At 39.6% G+C, this 20,176-nt stretch overlaps 1 protein-coding gene across 4 annotated transcripts in view; it reads left to right on the top strand.

Annotated features, from left to right (window-relative positions):
- RAPGEF4 (Rap guanine nucleotide exchange factor 4) overlaps window positions 1-20,176 on the top strand; it is a 329,303-nt gene that overhangs the window by 79,155 nt on the left and 229,972 nt on the right. For 3 of the 4 annotated variants that reach the window (XM_039469846.2, XM_010352028.3, XM_074399463.1), the window contains exon 4: window positions 2,176-2,322. In XM_039469846.2, the coding sequence (XP_039325780.1) occupies window positions 2,176-2,322 (147 nt within the window). Of the gene's footprint in view, window positions 1-2,175; window positions 2,323-9,754; window positions 9,940-20,176 lie in introns of those variants that run through there. The other variant, XM_074399462.1, reaches the window with a different exon arrangement.

The raw sequence follows: 20,176 nt of genomic DNA, 5'->3' as shown, positions 1-20,176 counted from the left end.
ACAGTCCCGGCACAGAAATACACCAAGGAATGCAGCTGGAAGCACTACTGTGATTAAGTTTTATTGTATGTGATCAGGCATGAGTCAGGTTGAAATCTCCTGGGAAAACCCAAGAACAAATCCGGTCTTATGTCTTTATTCCAAGAGTTGTTTATTGGCAAAAAGACAGGCTCATGTGTGCTTCCCAGCGTCTGTTATTTCTCTGTGTACTAGTGACAGATTACTTGTGTTGGGGATAGAAGGTGAGAAAGAAGACTGATCCGTCCACGAACTGTAGAGCTAGCTCAGGAACAACGGAGAGCTTCCTAGTTCTTTTGCATTATACTTCGCAAATAACCATATATATGTAAAATATGTGGATGATGTTAGAGGTATTACTTAGGTTCCATTTCAGGTTTTTAAGACATGCTGGAAAGTACAAATGAGGCAAAAGAATTCTTCCGAAGGGTTCAGATGATAGAAAAATGAAATAGGCTAGTCGGAACTTCAGGGAACCTACTATTCCAGAGAAAATGTGAAAGTCTGTGATTTATCGTATTCTGTCTTGTGTTTTTACTAGCATTTAAAAATCGCTCAGTGAGACCTAACTCTTTGACTACTGATATTTCAGTTCTGGGGATATTTTTCTGAGTGAATTTGTTTGCACTTGTCTTTTTGGGAAATTTATTAGCAGGTTTTTCTTAACTTCTTCCCTGATCTTTTATTCTTTTCTGAGATATTATTGATTTTATTTTCCTGAACATAATTTTATATGGTAATATCTGCGCAGAAGCAATTTGCTATGGTTCAAGGAACTGGATTCTTATGGGCATTTGTCTTAGTAATGTGATTACAGAGTCACTAACTTGATCTTAATAACATTTGCCTATTATCGTATATTAGATGCATGAAAGGAAAACTGGGCTTTCTAACTCAGAGGATTACCCTTGTGTGTCTCCCTTAGTTTATAATGCCTTACAAAATTAATGTCCAGGTGATTTTGAGTGGCTATTAGCATTATTTGAAACTAGTTAGGATTAAATACAAACATTATCACCAGTGTTGCATGCAGAGAGGAAATTACATTTTTTTTTTTTTTTTTGGTACACCTTAAGAAACTTTTAAATCATTGATTCATGACATTTTATAAGCTAGTCGCACTGTATTTCATCGGATGCTGTTTTTACTCTGCTGTGGCTGCAGGAGGCAGCATGATACAAAAATCTTGTAATCTTATAGTCAGATTTGGTTAGAATCCAGCCACATTACTTATCAACGTGTGAAGTGGGGCTGTGTGGACCCACCATTCTGACCCTCAGTTTCCTCATCTTGTTAACACAGACAGTGCTAGTTTCATATTTAAATATTGTTGACAGTTTCCTGTGCAATGTGTAAAAAATGAAAATAAGATGAATCAATGGATGGATAGACATGTAATAAACTAAATAAAGCACAATATTAATGGGATAATATAGGTAGTGGGTTTACAGTATACAGGTATTTGCTGTAATAGTCTTTTAAATTTTTTCATGTTTGAAAGTTTACACAATAAAATATTGAAAAAAAAATTAAAATAAATAAATATTGTAACTACATTCTCTAACTTGAAAGAAAAAAACAACTGAGCTCAGCCTGAATAGATTTCTCCTCTTTTCTGAAAACAGATAGTAGTTATATGAAAATATAAGATTACTGCTGGCAGCCTCATTCATAATTTCCTCAAACTAGAAAGAACCCAAATGTCCACCAGTAGGAGGATGATAAGCAAATGGAAGTACACCAACGTTATGGGAAACTACTCATGAATAAAAGGAAGAACCTATGGATTCATGCCACAACATGGATGAATCATACAGACATTATGCTGAGCAAAAAAGAAGCCAGGCACAAACAGAAGTATATCATCTGACTTCTTTTACATGAAGTTCTAAAACAGGCAGAAATCAGAACAAGTGATTACCTTTGAGAAAGGGTCCTTGCCTGGAGAGGGGCACAAGGGGAATTTTGGGGGTGATAGAAATGTTCTGCCTTGATCGGGGTGGTAAATACACCGATGTATATATTTGTCAAGGCTTGTTGCACTATACAATTACATTGGGTGTTTTACTTTGTACAAATTATACTTCAGTTAAAGGAAAGAAAACACCTATCCATTAGATGTTTAATTTTCTAATGACTAGTTTTTGGGATTCTCAGGATGCAGTGACCATCTGTACCCTGGGAATTGGGACAGCCTTTGGAGAGTCCATTCTGGACAACACACCCCGCCATGCAACCATCGTTACCAGGGAGAGCAGTGAGCTGCTCCGCATCGAGCAGAAGGACTTCAAGGCACTATGGGAGGTGAGCCCTAAGGCTTCTTTGTCAATTAATGCGGTTTCAGAAAAGGAAAGGAGCTGCCACATGGATAATGGCATTACAGTCAAGCCTTAATGTGTTCTGTTCCGAGCTGGTAGATGGAATTTAATTTTCAAAACTTGTTTTTGAAATGAGTGAGTGAAAAAGCCATTTTGACACAAGACATCTCTCTTTTTTTTTTTTTTTGGTTTAATTTAGTGCTTGCTCAATTTTCTGTAGTTTGACATACCTTATAATTATTTCTTGAATGACCATAGAGTGTTTTATGTATTTTCTCCCTCCTTTTCCACAGATGTATTCTTAACCAGGGAACAAAATACTTTGACATTTTCTTTTGCATTTTAAAAATCATCATTGACATGTTCCCTGGGAAAGTGGAATGAATGGGGTTAACATCTGTTTCATTTAAATGCTTTTAAAAATGATGTGCCCTATAATAAGATATGAGAAATGGAGGTACATAAAGATGTCTGGTTACTTGCCAACTTCAAAATGCATAGGTGGCACAGCAGTGGGTGGATGCAACTGGTCCTAGCTAGTGGCTTTTGCATTTACCGATGCTTACCAGCGCCCCTTAGTGTATTGCACTCATTTACAAGAAATATGAGAAATAAATCACCTTATATGCAGTCATGGCAGATAGAGCACTTACAAGGGCCCAGCTAAGTCTTGCATCTTTTAAGCTTATTCTTTTCAGTTCTTTAAGTTTCTGATTTTAACCTGCTCCTTGTCTTTGTCCTTAGCTCAGTATGTCCAAGTGTTAACCCATCAAGCTGCGGGTTTCACCACTGGTCCCAGTGTGGCTAAGATTTTAAACTTGATCTAAAAAGAATTTTGTGTAATCAAATCGTTTCCTCCAGAGCCAAACAAATGGCAGATGCATTAAGGGAGCCAACCTGCAGGTGAATGAGTGATGCTTTGCCTTAAAAGTCATGCAAAGCCTTGGAAGGCCTTGGTGGTGAAACCTGTTACTTTTATTCTTGGCAGTAGTGAATAAATTGTGAGGTTGCTTGTTTGAAATATTTCTCTTAGAAAATATTAAAGAGCTCCAACTGTTCTGTAAAGTTCAGAGACAAAAGCTAGTTTTAGGAAGGAAAATCGAAAGTAGGTTTGCATGAGGTGTATGTGGAGAGATTTTCTGTCAATTAAAAGGGACCGAGCTTGAGGCAAATAAGCCACTTTTTGGATCTTTCATTTTAAAAGGTAAACTGAAAAGTCTTTTTCAAAAGGGGAGTTTGCAAAACTGGTTTTCAGAACAAAAATGATTTCTAACTGTGATGTGTGTCATTATAACCACTTTTGTCTGTGATGACTTACTCAAATTGCTGAGAGAGGATGGTTTGCGGAAATATTTTTAAAATTTATTTTAATTAGGAGCCCTTAGTGCTGTGAAGGAAGTTTCTAAGAGGTTGCTACCTGTGAACGTGAAAACAAACTTATTATTAAAAAAATTTTCAAACAGACAGAAAATCAAAAAGAATAGTACAATGAACACCCATTCTCCCCCATGAATTTGGCAGTTGTTCATGTAGAGCCATATTTGCTTCAGCTTTGTTTGTTTTTTGGTGAATTATTTTAATGTAAATTATAGACATATAACATTTCACCCTAAATATTCAGTATTTACCTAAAAAAACTTAGAATATTCTGTTATATACACTGATTCAATTATCTCACCTATAAAACTAATAATAATATTATGTAATACCCAGTCTATATTTCAAATGTCCTTGTCTCATCCATGTCTTTCATAGCTTTTTTTCTTTCAAATTAGGCTGTAATAAAGAGCCACATATTACATTTGATTGTTATGTCTGTCTGTCTGTCTCTCTCTCTCTCTCTCCCCGCTCCCTTCTGTCTCTCAGTCCCTCCTGTCACATCGTAGTGGTGACCAGGCCAGTTTCTCCCAAATTCAAGATTTGTCTGGTTGTTTTTTTCATGATATCTTTTTTTGCACCTCTATTCCAGGGTTTTCTGTAAATGGAAATTAGGCTAAAGGCTTGATTAGATCAACTCAAACATTTTTGGCAAGAAAATGTGAAAAGTGATGTTGAGGACATCAGGAGGATCATAATGTCTGGTTGCTCTGTTGATGTTAAGTTCGATCTCTCGGTGAAGTTGTACCAGAGTACATTTTAGGACTGTTTTCCACAGATCTTTCCCTTAGGAGAAAAATATTAAATAGGGACATTGATATGGAGGGCTGTCCTTGCTATTTAACACCTTGCTACATGTTTTGCAGTTCAGTGGGTCCAACTCTTCCCCTGTAACCTCACAGCATGATTTGTGATCTCCCTTGCCAGTGGTTTAAGTGTACTGGGGACAACATTCAGAGAGCCATTTGGAGTTGAAAGGAATGGATACTTTTTAGTCTGACCTCTTTTACAGGGTGGGGACTGGAATCTCATAGTGAGTAAGAGATTAGTCAGATATTTCATTTTATTTGGCTGTTCATGCAACTAAGTGTAGAGTGTGAATTAGATGCTCAATCAACTTTTTAGTTGTCTAAACTTAAAATGCAGTAAACCCCATTATCTAGCAATCTGTTAATCAGGACTTCATTAATGGGTATACTTGTGCGCATACAGTACATGACAATCCTAAAAAGTCATACAATGCTAAAGCACCCTCTGAATAAAAAAGATTGAATTCTGCTTACTGTCGAATCATTCATAATATTCAGAATATCTCCCATGTGTTAGGTCTATGTCTATGTATATGTATGTACTCAGATGTTTGTATGTTTGTACATATACACAAATATGTATGTTCCTGCTCTCAGGGTAGGGCTTCTATTCCACTCAGAGGAAATGGAAAATAAAAATAATGTAATGTCAGAGTATAATATATCATTATCATTAAATAACTTTACGTGTATTCTTCGAATACTGGTGATCTACACATGGTATATATAGCACTAATCTGCTTGCAAAATATTTGATAACCAGAACACCTATTCCTTGATATGTCAGATAATAGAGTTAGTAAAATTCAGCCATCCTTGTTCTGGTAAATGGTATCTGTTAGCAAAATTTAAACCCAAGTTCATACTGTCAGCTGAAGCCTAAGTCAGATTGATCAGCCAAATATCAAAAGGGAAGATTATGTATTAACAGCTTCAGGATTCAGGCAGATGCTTACAGTTCATCACTGCACTGTGAGGGGGCCGAAAGAAGCCCTCAGATGGTGGGAATGTAAACTAGTACAACCACTTTGGAAAACAGTGTGGAAATTCCGTAAAGAACCAAAGTAGAACTACCATTTAATCCAGCAATCCCAACTCTGTGTATCTGCCCAGAGGAAAAGAAGTCATTATACAAAAAAAGATAGTTGCACATGCATGTTTATAACAGCACAATTCACAATTGCAAAAATACGGAACCAGCTAAAATGCTCATCAGTCAATGAGTGGATAAAGAAATTGTGACTATATATATATACACACATATACATGTATATATATATGTATATGTATATGTAGAGTGTGAATTATACACATATATGTATATGTGTATATATGTATGTGTATAAATAGACACATATATGTATATGTGTATATATATGTGCATATATATGTATATGTATATATATGCACCATGGAATACTACCCAGCCATAAAAAGGAGCAAAATCATGGCATTCACAACAATCTGGATGGGACTGGAGACCATTATCCTAAGTGAAGTAACTCAGGAATAGAAAACCAAACATTGTATGTTCTCACTCATCAGTGGGAGCCAAACTATGAGGATACAAAGGCATAAGAATGATACAATGGACTTTGAGGACTCAAGGGAAAGGGGAGGGAGGGGTGAGGAATAAAAGACTACACATTGGGTACAGTGTGCACTGCTTGAGTGATTGATGCATCAAAATCTCAGAAGTCACCACCAAAGAACTTATTCATGTAACCACATGCCACCTGTTCCTCCAAAACCTATTGAAATTTTTTAAAAAAAGAGAGAAAAAACCTAAAACTAAAATATAAGTCATGCAAATATAAAAAGAAAGCAGCAACAAGGTCAACTGGATAAGTCCTCCACCATTGGGGAGGTAAGGTGCTCAGAGTTCAGTGTTCGGTGACAAGTTCCAAATACTAAAAAATTAGAGACCCTGAATCATGGATCTCCATATGCACGTTCGTCTCATTTGAGTGTTTACTTTTGCAGAATGTCCTGGTGGGCTCACTTCATGGCAGACGCTTTTATGTTGGGCTTGGTCTCCTTGTAGGTACTCTTAATGTCATTTACAGGGGCTGCAGTCTAGAACACTCCCATCAGGATTCTGAGTTGCTTCTAACTGAAAATTATGGTCCCTAATCACTAACAGGTAGCACAGTCAAAAAGCAGTCCTTTCGTAGGCTGAACAAATACTCTGCTTTGTAGCTTACACTTGGGACCTCAATGGTAGCACAAAGCTAGGGAATTCCTTTTCTTTTCCAGGTCAATGGCAAGTTTGCTAGGCTTCCACAGGTATGCCCTCAGAGAACCCTACATGAGGTTTTGAAATCTTATTTAATTCCATCCCCAATACCTCTTGCTTTATATTGTCTATTCTGCTGTAAGTCAAACAGGCAACATTCATAGTATTTTTCTTTTCTTTTCTTTTCTTTTTTTTTTTTTTTGAGATGGAGTTTCGCTTCTTGTTACCCAGGCTGGAGTGCAATGGCGCGATCTCGGCTCACCACAACCTCCGCCTCCTGGGTTCAGGCAATTCTCCTCTCTCAGCCTCCTGAGTAGCTGGGATTACAGGCACACACCACCATGCCCAGCTAACTTTTTGTATTTTTAGTAGAGACGGGGTTTCACCTTGTTGACCAGGATGGTCTCGATCTCTTGACCTTGTGATCCACCCGCCTCGGCTTCCCAAAGTGCTGGGATTACAGGCTTGAGCCACCGCGCCCGGCCTCATTCATAATATTTTTAAAGTTATCATCATAAATGTGATCAGAAGCATTTCCTCAATAGTGTCTGTAAATACATCAAATAAAATAGTTCCTAAGATATAACTGTGGTATCAACTTGGTGCTTTTTTTTCTTCTTGCACCCTGCATCTCTCCTAAGGAATGACTTGCTTTTCTTCTCTCTTTGCCTGTTTCAGTTGCCAATTTATGGCCAGATCTGAGTGTGCTTCGTTGCTCTATCTTAAAGTCAGTTCATATTTTCTTAGCTTAAATTAATTACATTAAGTTTATTCAGAGTTGCTGAATAATGTCTCTTTCCATTTACACCCCTTTGATGTTAGAACTTAATGAAAAATATTAACTAAGGTATGAAACATCTCATTTTCCAGTAACATTTCAGGAGGGAGGCAGAGGTGGGGGGAGATAAATATTGGAGACAGTATGTTTCTGAATTATATACAGAAGAAAATGAATTTAAAAGTCTTAGAATACCATTTTTAGTTGTCGAGATGATTATAATTTACAATTTCAACTCCTTGACACTAGTGGCATTTTCTACCCTCAGTGAGGAAGTCAAATGGCAAAGCAGTTAACTGTAAGTTTGGGAGTTTAAAGCAGTTATTATATTAATAGTTGATCTAAGATTCTGGGTATTTTATGATGGATAGTAGCTCTTGGAATAAACACAAAACTGATCTATTGTCCAAGTCCATGAATTTCTGCTCGGCACAGATAGTACAAGAGGGTTTCCAATGGCTAGAACAACAACAGCGAGGATTTTGTTGGGTTTTCTTCTTGGCTTTCTGTTTGATGTTGTGTTTATATGAGGATGATTTCAGGTTTGTGACATGTTTTGACATTTTACATGGAATATTTAAAATACACGAAATTGAATGATGTGATGAGTCCAGTGTTTCAGGAAAGTAGATTAGAGAGGCGCTCTTGGTTAAATCCATAAAAGATGCTTCTGAGAGGTCCTTGAACTAGTTGGTACCACCTGTTTATCCCTAGTTCAATTGCATGAACACACCATTCTGGAAAAATTTCCCTGTTACCATGAGCCATGCTTGAGCATATTCAAAACTATAACACATATTTATGAATATGTTCTTAAAAAATTAAAGACAATAATAAAATTACAGAGCCATTAAAAAATAAAAGCAAATGTTTTAAATTTATAGTCTGACCCATACCACAATAAAAGTGGTTTCTTAGCTGTGATTGTTATCCAGAAGCCTCTTGACATACTATTGTGATTTTATTCCGACCAGGGCAAAACATGTCATGGAGAGCTGTTGCTTGGATATAATGATTGGCACAGTAGATTTACTCCTCAAATGTGTCTGTGGCCTCAGCAAACATTGTTAACTGACTGAAAATGTATTTCACGCCTTATGAGATGTAAACTGAATGGTAAAAATAAGAAAGTGCATGTTTCTGTCTTAAGAAAGTAAGTAGTAAACAGGGCTATTGATAAGAATAATGAATGCTCTCAAGGAAATATGTTTATGACTGTCTCTATTCCCTAATTTTCAGAATGTTTCTTTTTCTATAAGATTCTACCAGATATGTTTGCAGTTGTGGAACTGAAAAGCTTTGTAGTTACTTCTATTTACTGCCTTTTTTAGAGTAAATAGGGGAAAATCTTTTTTCCGTTAATAATCTTTCACATCACAGTGAGAGGAAGAATTGTTTGAAACAACAGCAGCTTAGTCTTTGCTGAGGTGCTTTTAAAGTGCTATTAGAATAATGTACCTTCCAGAGGCACCTGCTCTTGCTCCAACAGGCTTGATATTTCTATCTGTCTGTAGCTGTCAGAAAAATGAAAGCCAAATACTTAAAAATTAATGTCTCAGAACACAGATATCTCAGAAGTTCTCTGGGCAGAGTGTATGGCTTTATCCGCCACGCTAACGATTTCAGGTTGTTTCACTTTTGCATTAATGGTAGGCTTTTCAGGTGGATGTTTAACGGGCTTAGGTATTGAGTTAGGATTACTCGGCCCACCTGCAGACAGGCAACCCCTCGCCTGCCTGATAATGCATAGGAGCCGAGACCCACACCCTCATCTGAGGAGGAACCGGAACGTCAGAGCCAAGGGGCCTGCATTCTCCCAAGTCAGGAGCCCGAGCTTACTTTTGGCAACTTTGGAGCTTGTACTGTAGGGTTACTTCTCAGGCCAGAAATTTGCATCAAAGGGCTAAGAAAAATACATCCAAAAATAAACATGAAAGCCAAGACTTCATGCCAGGAACTCCAGCCACACACATCCTGTTGGCTGGTTCTCTTGTCTCTCTCCTCACAGTTCTGATTCTTTTAAACCAAGCGGAAGCCTGCTCCGATGACTTGGACTTATGTCTGCACCAGGGTCTCATTCCTGTCTTCACGCTTTTCCATGGAGTTGCAAAATGATTCAAATCCAGAGAGGAAGGGAGTGAAGTTATTAGGAGCTAACTAAAGTTGAAAAAAAAAAAAAAAAAAAAAAGGAAGTGTTTTCTTATTGCCTTAGACTGCCTGAGCTTTCCTGGAGAACCATCAGCACCGGCTTCCTCTCTGTGGACTGAGATCCGCTCAGTAGTAGACACGAACAGGGAATGAACGGCAATGAAGGTACATTTTGCTGATCAAATAAAGGATAGAAATTCACTGGATGTTTGAGAACTTTGAGAGACAGAAAAAGAAGGACGTATGCTCTACAAGGTCAGAATGGATCTTTTTATTTTTTAGTGAAGGGGAAGAGAGTGGGGAGATACTACATGTTACTGTTTGCATTTTGGAATTATGCTCAAAAACATCTCTGGCTTTCCTAATTATGTTCCACCAGACCTGAATATGTACTATGGCAGGGACATAATTTGATTTCATCTTTGTTTGTGGTGTCTGTGGGGGCAGGGGGTGACTGGCTGCTCATCTTTCTGTTAGTGAAGCATGTTTATTTAGCCTGATGATCCTAAATATGTTTCTAGAAGATAAATACAGGCAGTTGTTCATAACTAGGCAAAGTAACATTTATCATAATGAAATTACATATGTGTATTTTTCTAGTGACATATTTGAATGGCATATATTAAAAATGAATTTTGTTCAAAGAAACAGATTGTGGGTGATGATACGTCACCCTCTGGACCCCTGGAAGGTATTTTGCCTGTAGCTCTCAGACTCAATGAAGTCCTTGGTGTTTATAGGCATTCTGTTACATTATTGATAACTAGGAGTTCTACCTGCTCCCCAATCAGTGACTCCACTATTTCTCAAAAGATGATTGGGGGTTTGAGCAAATCAAAGCTTGGCTGGTAGATGCCAGGAACACTCGGATGCTGTACGGTGGGCCTGCCAGCAGGGTGCTATAACCAGTAGTTGCTTTCCCTGAGCTGGTGCTTCTTTGAATATTCATTCAGGAGTGTAGAGTGATTACTCAGGTCTTTGAGGAGCTGCTGTTAAAATAGTTGTGAGATGCTTCCCTTGGCTGTGCGCTAGCCAGGACTCTGTTGACACGTCGCCCTCACCCTCTCCCCTCACTGTTCTCTTACACTGGGCTCCCTCACTCACTCAGCTAAGCTACTGAGCAGCCTGCCCATCTCAATAACTGCTCCACTAAAGAGTAACTGATGGCATGTTAATAAAACATTTCATCTCTAAGAAGCTTCTGTCATATTCAGCAAACATACTTGTTTCCCACCAGGTGGAGGTGTGAAATGTACCATGTCTGCCTTTCTGTGGTTCACAATCTAGTGGAGGAGACAATTGTAGACACAAATATGAGACAAACTGAAAAATACTCTGAGAAAGATACAGCGTGCTGAAGGATAGGGGCAGAGCAGGGAGAGATCCATTTCCACCCAGGGTCTCATTTCATCCAAGGACTAAGAGAGCTGCTTCTGAATTATGTGGGTAGCAAGGCTGTTTTTCAGCATCCCGAAAGGATTGAGGACAGTTAACCAAATGATAGCATTTGAGGCAGCCTTGTCCCGAGGGACTCAGCCCTCACTCTGTGGTTGCCTTGTGTGGCACTCTGGCTTCTTCTCCTTTGCTGGGCCCCTGGGCAGGCGTGGTGAGAACTCAGCCTGTCACGTGTTATGTTTCCAAATGCCTGGGTTTGTTTTTTGTTGTTCAGCCATCGTCTGGAGAAATCCACTCTGGGGTTTAATGGGTTCCCCCAGGCAAAGACAGTTCTGGTTGGGAAAGCTTTAAGAACTTGAGACTTTCAGAAGGAACTCGTGGTGTGTCCTGGGAGATACTGTTAAGCTCTTTATGTGTAGAAAGCCCTGTGGTCATGGGACTTTCCTGCTCTTGTGGGGCCAAATTCCACTCCTGAGTCGTCTCTGTGAGAGGTTAGGGCAGTCACTGGGGCAGAGTATTTGACATGGAGCAAGAAGCAGCAGGAAATCCTGTCACTAAGTTGGCTTCTCCGAATTCCTGCAGGTCTTGCCCCTGTTTGATCTCACTGGCCTCAATGTTTTCAGCTGTCTAGCCCAAACCAATAAATGCAAGACAGACCTTCCAAAGGTGGTTGATGTGGTTGAATGGTCTGGCCTGAGACTCCGGTCTATTCTTGGTTAACCCAACTTTGCTGGATGACATTCTGCAAAGCTCTCCAGCTTCCTAGGCCACTTATTGTAAAATAGAGATACCTTCATTTAAATCCTGCCTTGTGGACAGGAGTGGTCAAAGTTAATGTTGATTGATTCTTATGAGACTTATGCGTTGAAAAATCTATGTCCCCCTCCCTTTTTGGTTTGCAAATTAAAGAAGGGAGGGCCACAAATTGTGTGAACGGAAAGAACAAAATATAGGATAGTCGTTCATATTGTGTCAAAATATATTATTTGGAAGGGAAGAAGAACTTTCTGGTATCTTTCATCATTTATTGTTGTAGTTCTTAAATCTGTTTTCATGTTAGAAATATCTGGGAAGCTTTTAAAAAGATTTCCATGCCCAGGCTTTTGATAGACTGATGAAGCCAAAATCTTTAGAAGATGGAGCGTCATCAGTAGCTTCTGAAAGCTCCTCAGATGACTCTCTGGACAGCCAGGGCTGAGAACCCCTTTAGCAGTGGACTTTGGTAATTAACGATGCCCCTTTGTGCTTACTTCTGCATACATCTGGCAGGCGTCCTTGCCCTGTACTAAACATATATTGAATAATATGTTTGTTCCTTACAAGGCTGCATTGAATTTCCTAGTGTAATTTTTCTTTCTCTCCTACAGATATTCTACTTTCAAATTGTAGTTTCTGGCAGATTTATTTAATAATGGCAATCAGTCCTTTAGAGTCAGAATCTGCGGGGTTTGTTCAAGGCTATATGAATTAGAGGTTGCCTATGTGGGATGGTTATTAAAAGAATGAGAATAAGGTGCAAGATCATTCCCAAATTCCCCCATCCCACAAATGCACTTTCTCTTAAAGTCTGAGCAATGGTGTCATTTCACAATTTGTAGCTCCTGGGAAACTTCCCTGCATACCTATGACATGATGAGAATAAAGAAGACAGGTAATATCTTACTGTTATTGTAAAGGAAGTTCTGAGTTCATGGACCTCCTAAGAATCATGGGAGCTCTCAACTACCCCTGGACTATACTGTAAGAATTACTTACCTACAATACATTCCCAGGAAAAGAATCGGTAGTTTGAAGAGTGAAAACTTTTATGACTCTTGATAAATATGATCACATTTATTTTCAGTAGCTTTTATTCTGCCCCAACAGTATTTGAGCATGTTCATTGCTTCTGGCCTTGGCCAGCATGACCATGATATATACAGATGCTCCTTGACTTACGACTGGGATGCATCTCGATAAACCCATTGTAAGCTGAAAATAGCATGTCAGTAATGCATTCAATACACCTAGCCTACTGAACACCATAGCTTAGCCTAGCCCACCTTAAATGTGTTCAGAACACTTACATTAACCTCCAGTTGGGCAAAATCATCTAACACAAAGCCTATTTTATAATAAAGTGTTGAATATCTCATATAATTTATTGAATACTGTACGAAAAGTGAAAACCAGAATGGTTGTATGGCAACTTGAAGTATAGTTTCTACTGAATACTTACTGCTTTTGTACCATTGTAAAGCTGAAAAATTCTTAAGTTGACCCATCGTAAGTCAGTGACTGTCTCTATGTGTGTCCAATATAATAGGCATTGCTATTGCAGTTGTGTTTCTTTGATTACTGGGATGCTTGAGGTTTTCTTATCATTTCTTTACTCATTATAAATACCCAATGTAATGTGTCCTCTTTTGGGACATGTTATTCATATGTATTAAATACATTGGAATTTATTTACCAGTTTATGTGAATGCTTTGGAGACATTAACCCTCTGTTACAATTTCTGCAAATACTTAATTGTGGTCTGTTTACTTTTCACGTGTTGTAATATTTACTGTACATACATTTTAAATTCATTAAATCTACCGTAATCCTATTTCATGATTTTAAAACATTAGAAGTAATTTTATAAAGATATTATCTCACCTTCATTTATAGTGGATTTAGAAAACAACATGATGTAAGTAATAATGTGTTTTACCCAATGGTGTTGGCTGCATGAATTGACTGGAGTCTTAAAAATTGTTTGTTGCTTCTCTCATTTGCTTCAGAAATTTATTAAATATTCTTACAGATCCATACCTTGCCTCTAATTGTTTTCGATAACCTCTATGTAAACCTCATTTTATGATCCTTAACAAAATTTTGTGAAGATATCTCTTCTGGATATTTGCATCATGATCTATGATCATCCCTTCCACTCCTCTAGCTGTTGGGTGTCTGTGAAGATCCCGGTGATTTGATTGTGGAAGGCTCTGGTCCTTTGCTTTCCTTTGGCTCTATGCCACGCTCTCCCCCAAACATGCTCTAAGCTTTGGTCTGGGTGAAGCCATCCATTGTGATCTTTTCTGAAGTTAGAGAAGCAAGTTCTCTTTTTGTGTGTGCATCCATAACTGCCTTCTCTTTTCCACTGTCTGATACCATGTCTACCCCTTTAATAGCTCTGGGGAAAGTACTGAAGCTCTTACCAATGAGTTTTAGTGAAACAGTTTTTCATTTTTAGGCCCTGCCTATTTGTTGTGGGTTTTAGTTTATCTGTTTGGAGGATGTTTTTGCCTATGCTTAGCTTTGTTTAAAGTTTATAGAATTGTCAAATGCAAATATTCTAAAATAGGGGGGAAAAAGCTCTATAGTAACTTTCATTATATACAATTCCCATTAAAAGCACACAGAACTTAAAAATGGGGTAATGAAGTAAGATGCTCAGATGTTGTGTGTAGTAAGAAATGTACCTGTTCCCAGGGACATACACCACTTTGTGAACAACACTTTGACAGCTATTTACTTTTTAAATAGTTATAAAGCTGCACTCAGTGGTTCACGCCTGTAATCCCAGCACTTTGGGAGGGCAATGCAAGCAGATTGCTTGTGTGCAGGAGTTTGAGATCAGCCTAGACAACATGGTGAAACCCCATCTACAAGATACACACACACACACAAAATTAGCCCAGTGTGGTAGCACATGCTTGTAGCCCTGGGAGGCTGAGGTAGGAGGATCGTATAAGCTTTGGGAGGTTGAAGCTGCGGTGAACCATGATCATGCCACTGCACTCCAGCCTGGGTGACAGAGCAAGACCCTGTCTTGAAAAAAAAGAGTAGCTTTTAAATAGTGTTTAAAAATGTTAGTGTTTTATTTTAGTTCTCTGAAAACTGCAGTGCTAGTCACACACTCTCCGTCAACATTTTCTTTCCTTCCTTACCAAAAGTTTCATCATACATAGCAAATTGCACCTTATTAATACAGTGATAATTGCTAAATGAAAATTAATAAATTAAAAGCCATTGGTGAATTCCTGATAATAACAGTTGCAAGCATGTATATAATACTCTAAACAGCTGAGTCCTGGCTCTGTTAATCCATTTTTAGAGACGTTAATACATTTTAGCACAGTCGGAATTCTCTTTCTTGCTTTCTGCTTGTTACTTTATATTTTCTTCTCCCTTATCCAGGCCCCTTCTCCAGACCTCACCTAGATCTGAAACATCATATTTTACCCTTCAGTATTTCAGGTTGGCTTTCTCTCTGCTTCTCCTTGTCCTAGTTGGCCTCCCTTTATAATCAGTCGTATATTTACATTTACCTCTTCCTTTTCAATTTCATCCCACCATTCATAGTGACCTCCCTTCTCTGTCCTGAAGCCTCACCAGCATAAGTGAGGCAGTACGGAGCTTAAAGACTAGGGACTGGAATTGACCAGGACACAGAGACAGTCCTAGCCTTGCTTCTTGCCAGCTCTGTGTCCTCAGGCAAGGTACATAATATCCCTAAATCTCTTCCCTCATTTGTAAAACGGGGATCAAAATAACCCTACCATAAATGTCGTTGAGAGGAAGAAATGATATAATGTAATCAATCCCCTAGCTCTAAGAACACACCCAGTAAATGTAGGTGGTGGTGATGGATGGATGCATAGACAGTAGGGGTTCAAATCCCTCACTCCAGGTGCTGCCCAACGAGTAAGGTTCAAACTAGCTGTCCTGGCATGCTCAGCATTCTAAATCTGGCCCTACATCCTTTTCTAGTTGCAGTGCCTCTAACAATTGATATACACATTCTTTATTGACCTCAGGCATATCTGCAAGAATCAGTCAAGCATTCGCTAAATGCCAGTTATGATGCTAGGCACTGGGGATGCAAAAATGAATAACTTACGGCCCTCAAAGACCTTGCAGTCTGATGAGGATAAATATAAGAAAACAAATATTAAAATGAGATAAAAGGTACCACAGAACTGCACACAGGAGCTAGAGGTGGAAGGAACAGAGAAAGTGATTGCCAAGGAGAGTGAAAAGGGTTTCCAGAGCAAGTCCCTCACTCCATGGGCATTGCATTTGTAAGGTCAACAGAAATATGACAGACAGGAAGATGCCACCAGACACAGGCAAAGGATACAAGTCTTTCTGATGTGACATATCTTCACACAGAGGAGCAGTCATAGCCCCCGGCATGAGGGACAATCTTCTCTTATCCTCAGGTTCTCGTTGTGGAAGGAGAAGCCTTTTGGAGCCTCCTGGCCTTTCTTGAGAACAGAACAGGATTTTGACATTCTTTGGCTCCTCCTGACCCATCTCCCAGCTCCTATGTGCTCGCTTGCTCTCTTGGTGCAGAAACATGTAGGATACCCAGACATGTTAACTAAGAGAACTGAAGGTCAAGTTCTTGGTGAAACATCCTCTAGCTGACTTCAGCGGCAGGCCCACTAACTACTGCTCCTGCCTGGGTCTTCCTGGTCTCTTTGCTGTAGGGGTTCTTTGCCTGTAGTCACCTTTCTTCTCTACCTACCCCAAGTCCCAGCTCAAATGCTGCCTCCTCCCATGTCTTCAAGATGACGCCTCCAGTTCAGACGAATCACATCAGGAGGGAATCATGGCAACACTTTACACATGTGTTACCTCTCAGCAGTTTATTTTTGAATTCAGATCTTTCTGTGGAGGAAAGGCTGCAAGGAGGTTGAGTTTCCTCCCGAGGAGATAACGATCCAGATGATCAAAGAGAAAGTGACTCTAGGAGAGACAGGTTGATGTTGATCAGCTCAGGGAACAGGGATCAGGAGCACAACATCTCCGATTGCTGATTCAGGGAAGGTGGAGGCCAGAGTGCTGTGGCCCCTCCCAAAAGGCCAAGAGACCTGGGCTGAGGGCCTGGGGCTTAGAGGCTCTGGAGCAAGAGAACATATGTTGTTTCAGAACTGATCCTGGCTGGCCACGGTGGCTCACGCCTGTAATTGCAGCACCTTGGGAGACTGAGGCGAGGGGATCATGAGGTCAGGAGTTTGAGACCAGCCTGGCCAACACAGTGAAACCCCATCTCTACTAAAAATACCAAAATTAGCCAGGTGTAGTGATAGGAGCCTGTAATTTCAGATACTCGGGAGGCTGAGGCAGGAGAATTGTTTGAACCTGGGAGGCAGAGATTACAGTGAGCTGAGATCCCACGACTGCACTCTAGCCTGGGCGACAGAGCACGACTCCATCTCAAAAAACAAAACAACAACAACAAAAGCCTGATCTAGAGGCAACTAGACACATTCAGGGAGTCCATTTGATTTCTTCCAGACTAGAGGCCTACAGGTCTTTCTCAGTCAGTGCCTCCCACTTTCAGCAGGGGTCTGCTGATGCTGGCATGGCAAGAGCTCATTGCAGCTGTCAGGCCCAGGTCCTTGGGTCACAGCATAAACACTCCACATCACTCTTTTTCATGCGTGTGTTACCCCAGCACTTGGAGAAGTGTGCTCTGACCTCATGTAGAAGGAAGGTGAGCCCCGGAGCTCATTCATGTGAAGCATCTCAGGTATAAACTGGCTGAGGGCCAGATCTGATTCAAAAACATCATGGTCATTTGGATTTTACATTTGAAAGCTGGGTCTCTGTATGTGAATAATACATGACTAATGATAGTAGTTGGATTTTAGTGAGCAGCAACTATGTACCAGAAACTGTTCTTACCTTTTTACGTAGATTCACTCTTTGGTGGTAAATTATTACCAGCTTAGTCTGAAGAAGATAGTTTAAGTATCAAGAGTTCAGTGATGGAAACTTTTGAATGAAAAGAGCTCTTTGTTTTGGAAAAATTTAGGATTAGGCTGAATGTGAGCTTTTCGTCTTTTAGTAATAACTCATTTAGTCTGTTGGCAGGTAAGTGTGGACATAGAGGCTCAGAGAAGAGGGATGATTCACAGCAGGTGCTTTTTATCTGGGATGCTTGAGCCCTGAGGAGTTCAAGGACCAGCTTTGACATTTTTGAAATTTTTGACATTTTTAATTTTTTTTTGACATTTTTGAAATTTTTGTATGCATGCGCACATTGTATACGTGTGTGCACTTTTTATATGTATGCATCCATGTATCAATGGTCGCATATATAATGGACACCTATGTATGCATCCATATATTAATGGACTCACATATTAATGGATGTACACATATAAATAATAATATATTATTAGCTTTCATTATAATCTGATAGGGATCTACCAAATCATTAAGAACCATTTTCTGTGGAATTAAAAGGATATAGACCAGATTATGCACCTTATTTCTTCTTTACGTGGGAGAACATTTATTCCCAGTGTAACATATCTTTGTATAATTTGTAATGGTGAGAGTGGAAATAGAAAAGTCCTTGTCATCAAGCTTTAAGGCTTTGACTCTTTTTGTGGTGAAGAGATTATTAGGGAAAGTTGCTAAGTTCCAGAGATCAAAACAGAAATGCTTTGCCGAAAGAGGTTCTACCAAAGCCCATTTCAACATAAATATTTCTGATTTGTGGATTTGCTGAGATCATTTGGACATTTTGTACCTAGTTCCAAACTGATTGAACTACAGTAGGAGTTCTTCACAGATGGGTGTTTTTGTATCCTCAGTTCCTATTTCCTCAAAACTGTCCGCTTTTAATAATGCCTATAAAGCTAACTGGACAACTTCAGACAATGGTACTTTAAAAAATTAGTCATAACACAACCCATCATTCAAAATAAGAATTCTGTTTGTTTGAGACAGTCTCTGTCACCCACGCTGTAGCACAGTGGTGTGATCACGGCTCGCTGTAGCCTTGACCGCCTGGGTCCGAAAGATCCTCCCACCTTAGCCTCCTAAGCAGCTGGGACTAAAGGCACATGCTACCACACCTGGCTAATTTGTTGTTGTTATTATTTTTATTTTAAAGAAATTATTTAACTTATTGAAACTAGGTAATACATAAGTGTGGTACAAAGTTCAAAAAGTACAACAGGGCATAAGTTGAAAAGTATGCTTCTCACCCTCCCCTGCCCCAGCCACCAGATCTCTTTACCAGAAGCAACCATTGTTACGGGCTTCTTCTGTAGAATATTTTATGCAGAATGTTCTCTTTAATAGGTTGTTGGGAAAGACTTCCAAAATATACATTTGACTCTTCTTCTCAACCTCTTGAAAAAGAAAAATCAATTTTTTTTTTTTTTTTTTGAGACGGAGTTTCGCTCTTGTTACCCAGGCTGGAGTGCAATGGCGCGATCTTGGCTCACCGCAACCTCCGCCTCCTGGGTTCAGGCAATTCTCCTGCCTCAGCCTCCTGAGTAGCTGGGATTACAGGCACGTGCCACCATGCCCAGCTAACTTTTTTTTTGTATTTTTAGTAGAGACAGGGTTTCACCATGTTCACCAGGATGGTCTCGATCCACCCGCCTCGGCCTCCCAAAGTGCTGGGATTACAGGCTTGAGCCACTGCGCCTGGCAGAAAAATCAAATTTTTAAATTACTGAAACTGTCAAGGCATTTTGAGTCAAAACTTTCACACAAATTGACCCTAACATACCTACCAGAGTTTTCATTTACTTGTTCCATTTGCTTCATTATTTTATTAAACTCCAACACCTTGAACTTCCTATCAGCACCGTCTGATGTTTTAAATCTGAGAACATTTTCACAAAATGTGACTATGTTTCAGATAGAAAACCTTTTTTATTTTTAGACTCAGTTTTGCTCTTGTTGCCCAGGCTGGAGTGCAGTGGTGCAATCTCGGCTCACTGCAACCTTCGCCTCCTGGGTTCAGGCAATTCCACCTCAGCCTCCCAAGTAGCTGGGATTACAGGTACCCACCATCATGCCTGGCTAATTTTTATATTTTTAGTAGAGACAGGGTTTCACCATATTGGCCAGGCTGGGCTCAAGCTCCTGATATCAGGTGATCCACCCGTCTCAGCCTCCCCAAGTGTTCGGATTACAGGTGTGAACCACAGCACCCAGCCCCGAGAGAAAACTGTAAGTATGTAAGAGTCATTGCAGGCTGGGCACAGTGGCTCAAGCCTGTAATCCCAGCACTTTGGGAGGCCAAGGCGGGTCGATCACGAGGTCAAGAGATCAAGACCATCCTAGCTAAGATGGTGAAACCCCCTCTCTACTAAA

This window comes from Saimiri boliviensis, chromosome 5 (assembly GCF_048565385.1).
Source record: "Saimiri boliviensis isolate mSaiBol1 chromosome 5, mSaiBol1.pri, whole genome shotgun sequence".
In the NCBI taxonomy this organism is placed as follows: domain Eukaryota; kingdom Metazoa; phylum Chordata; class Mammalia; order Primates; family Cebidae; genus Saimiri; species Saimiri boliviensis.
The sequence above is the reverse complement of the archived record's forward strand: the minus strand, read 5'-3'. Positions and strand labels throughout refer to the sequence as shown.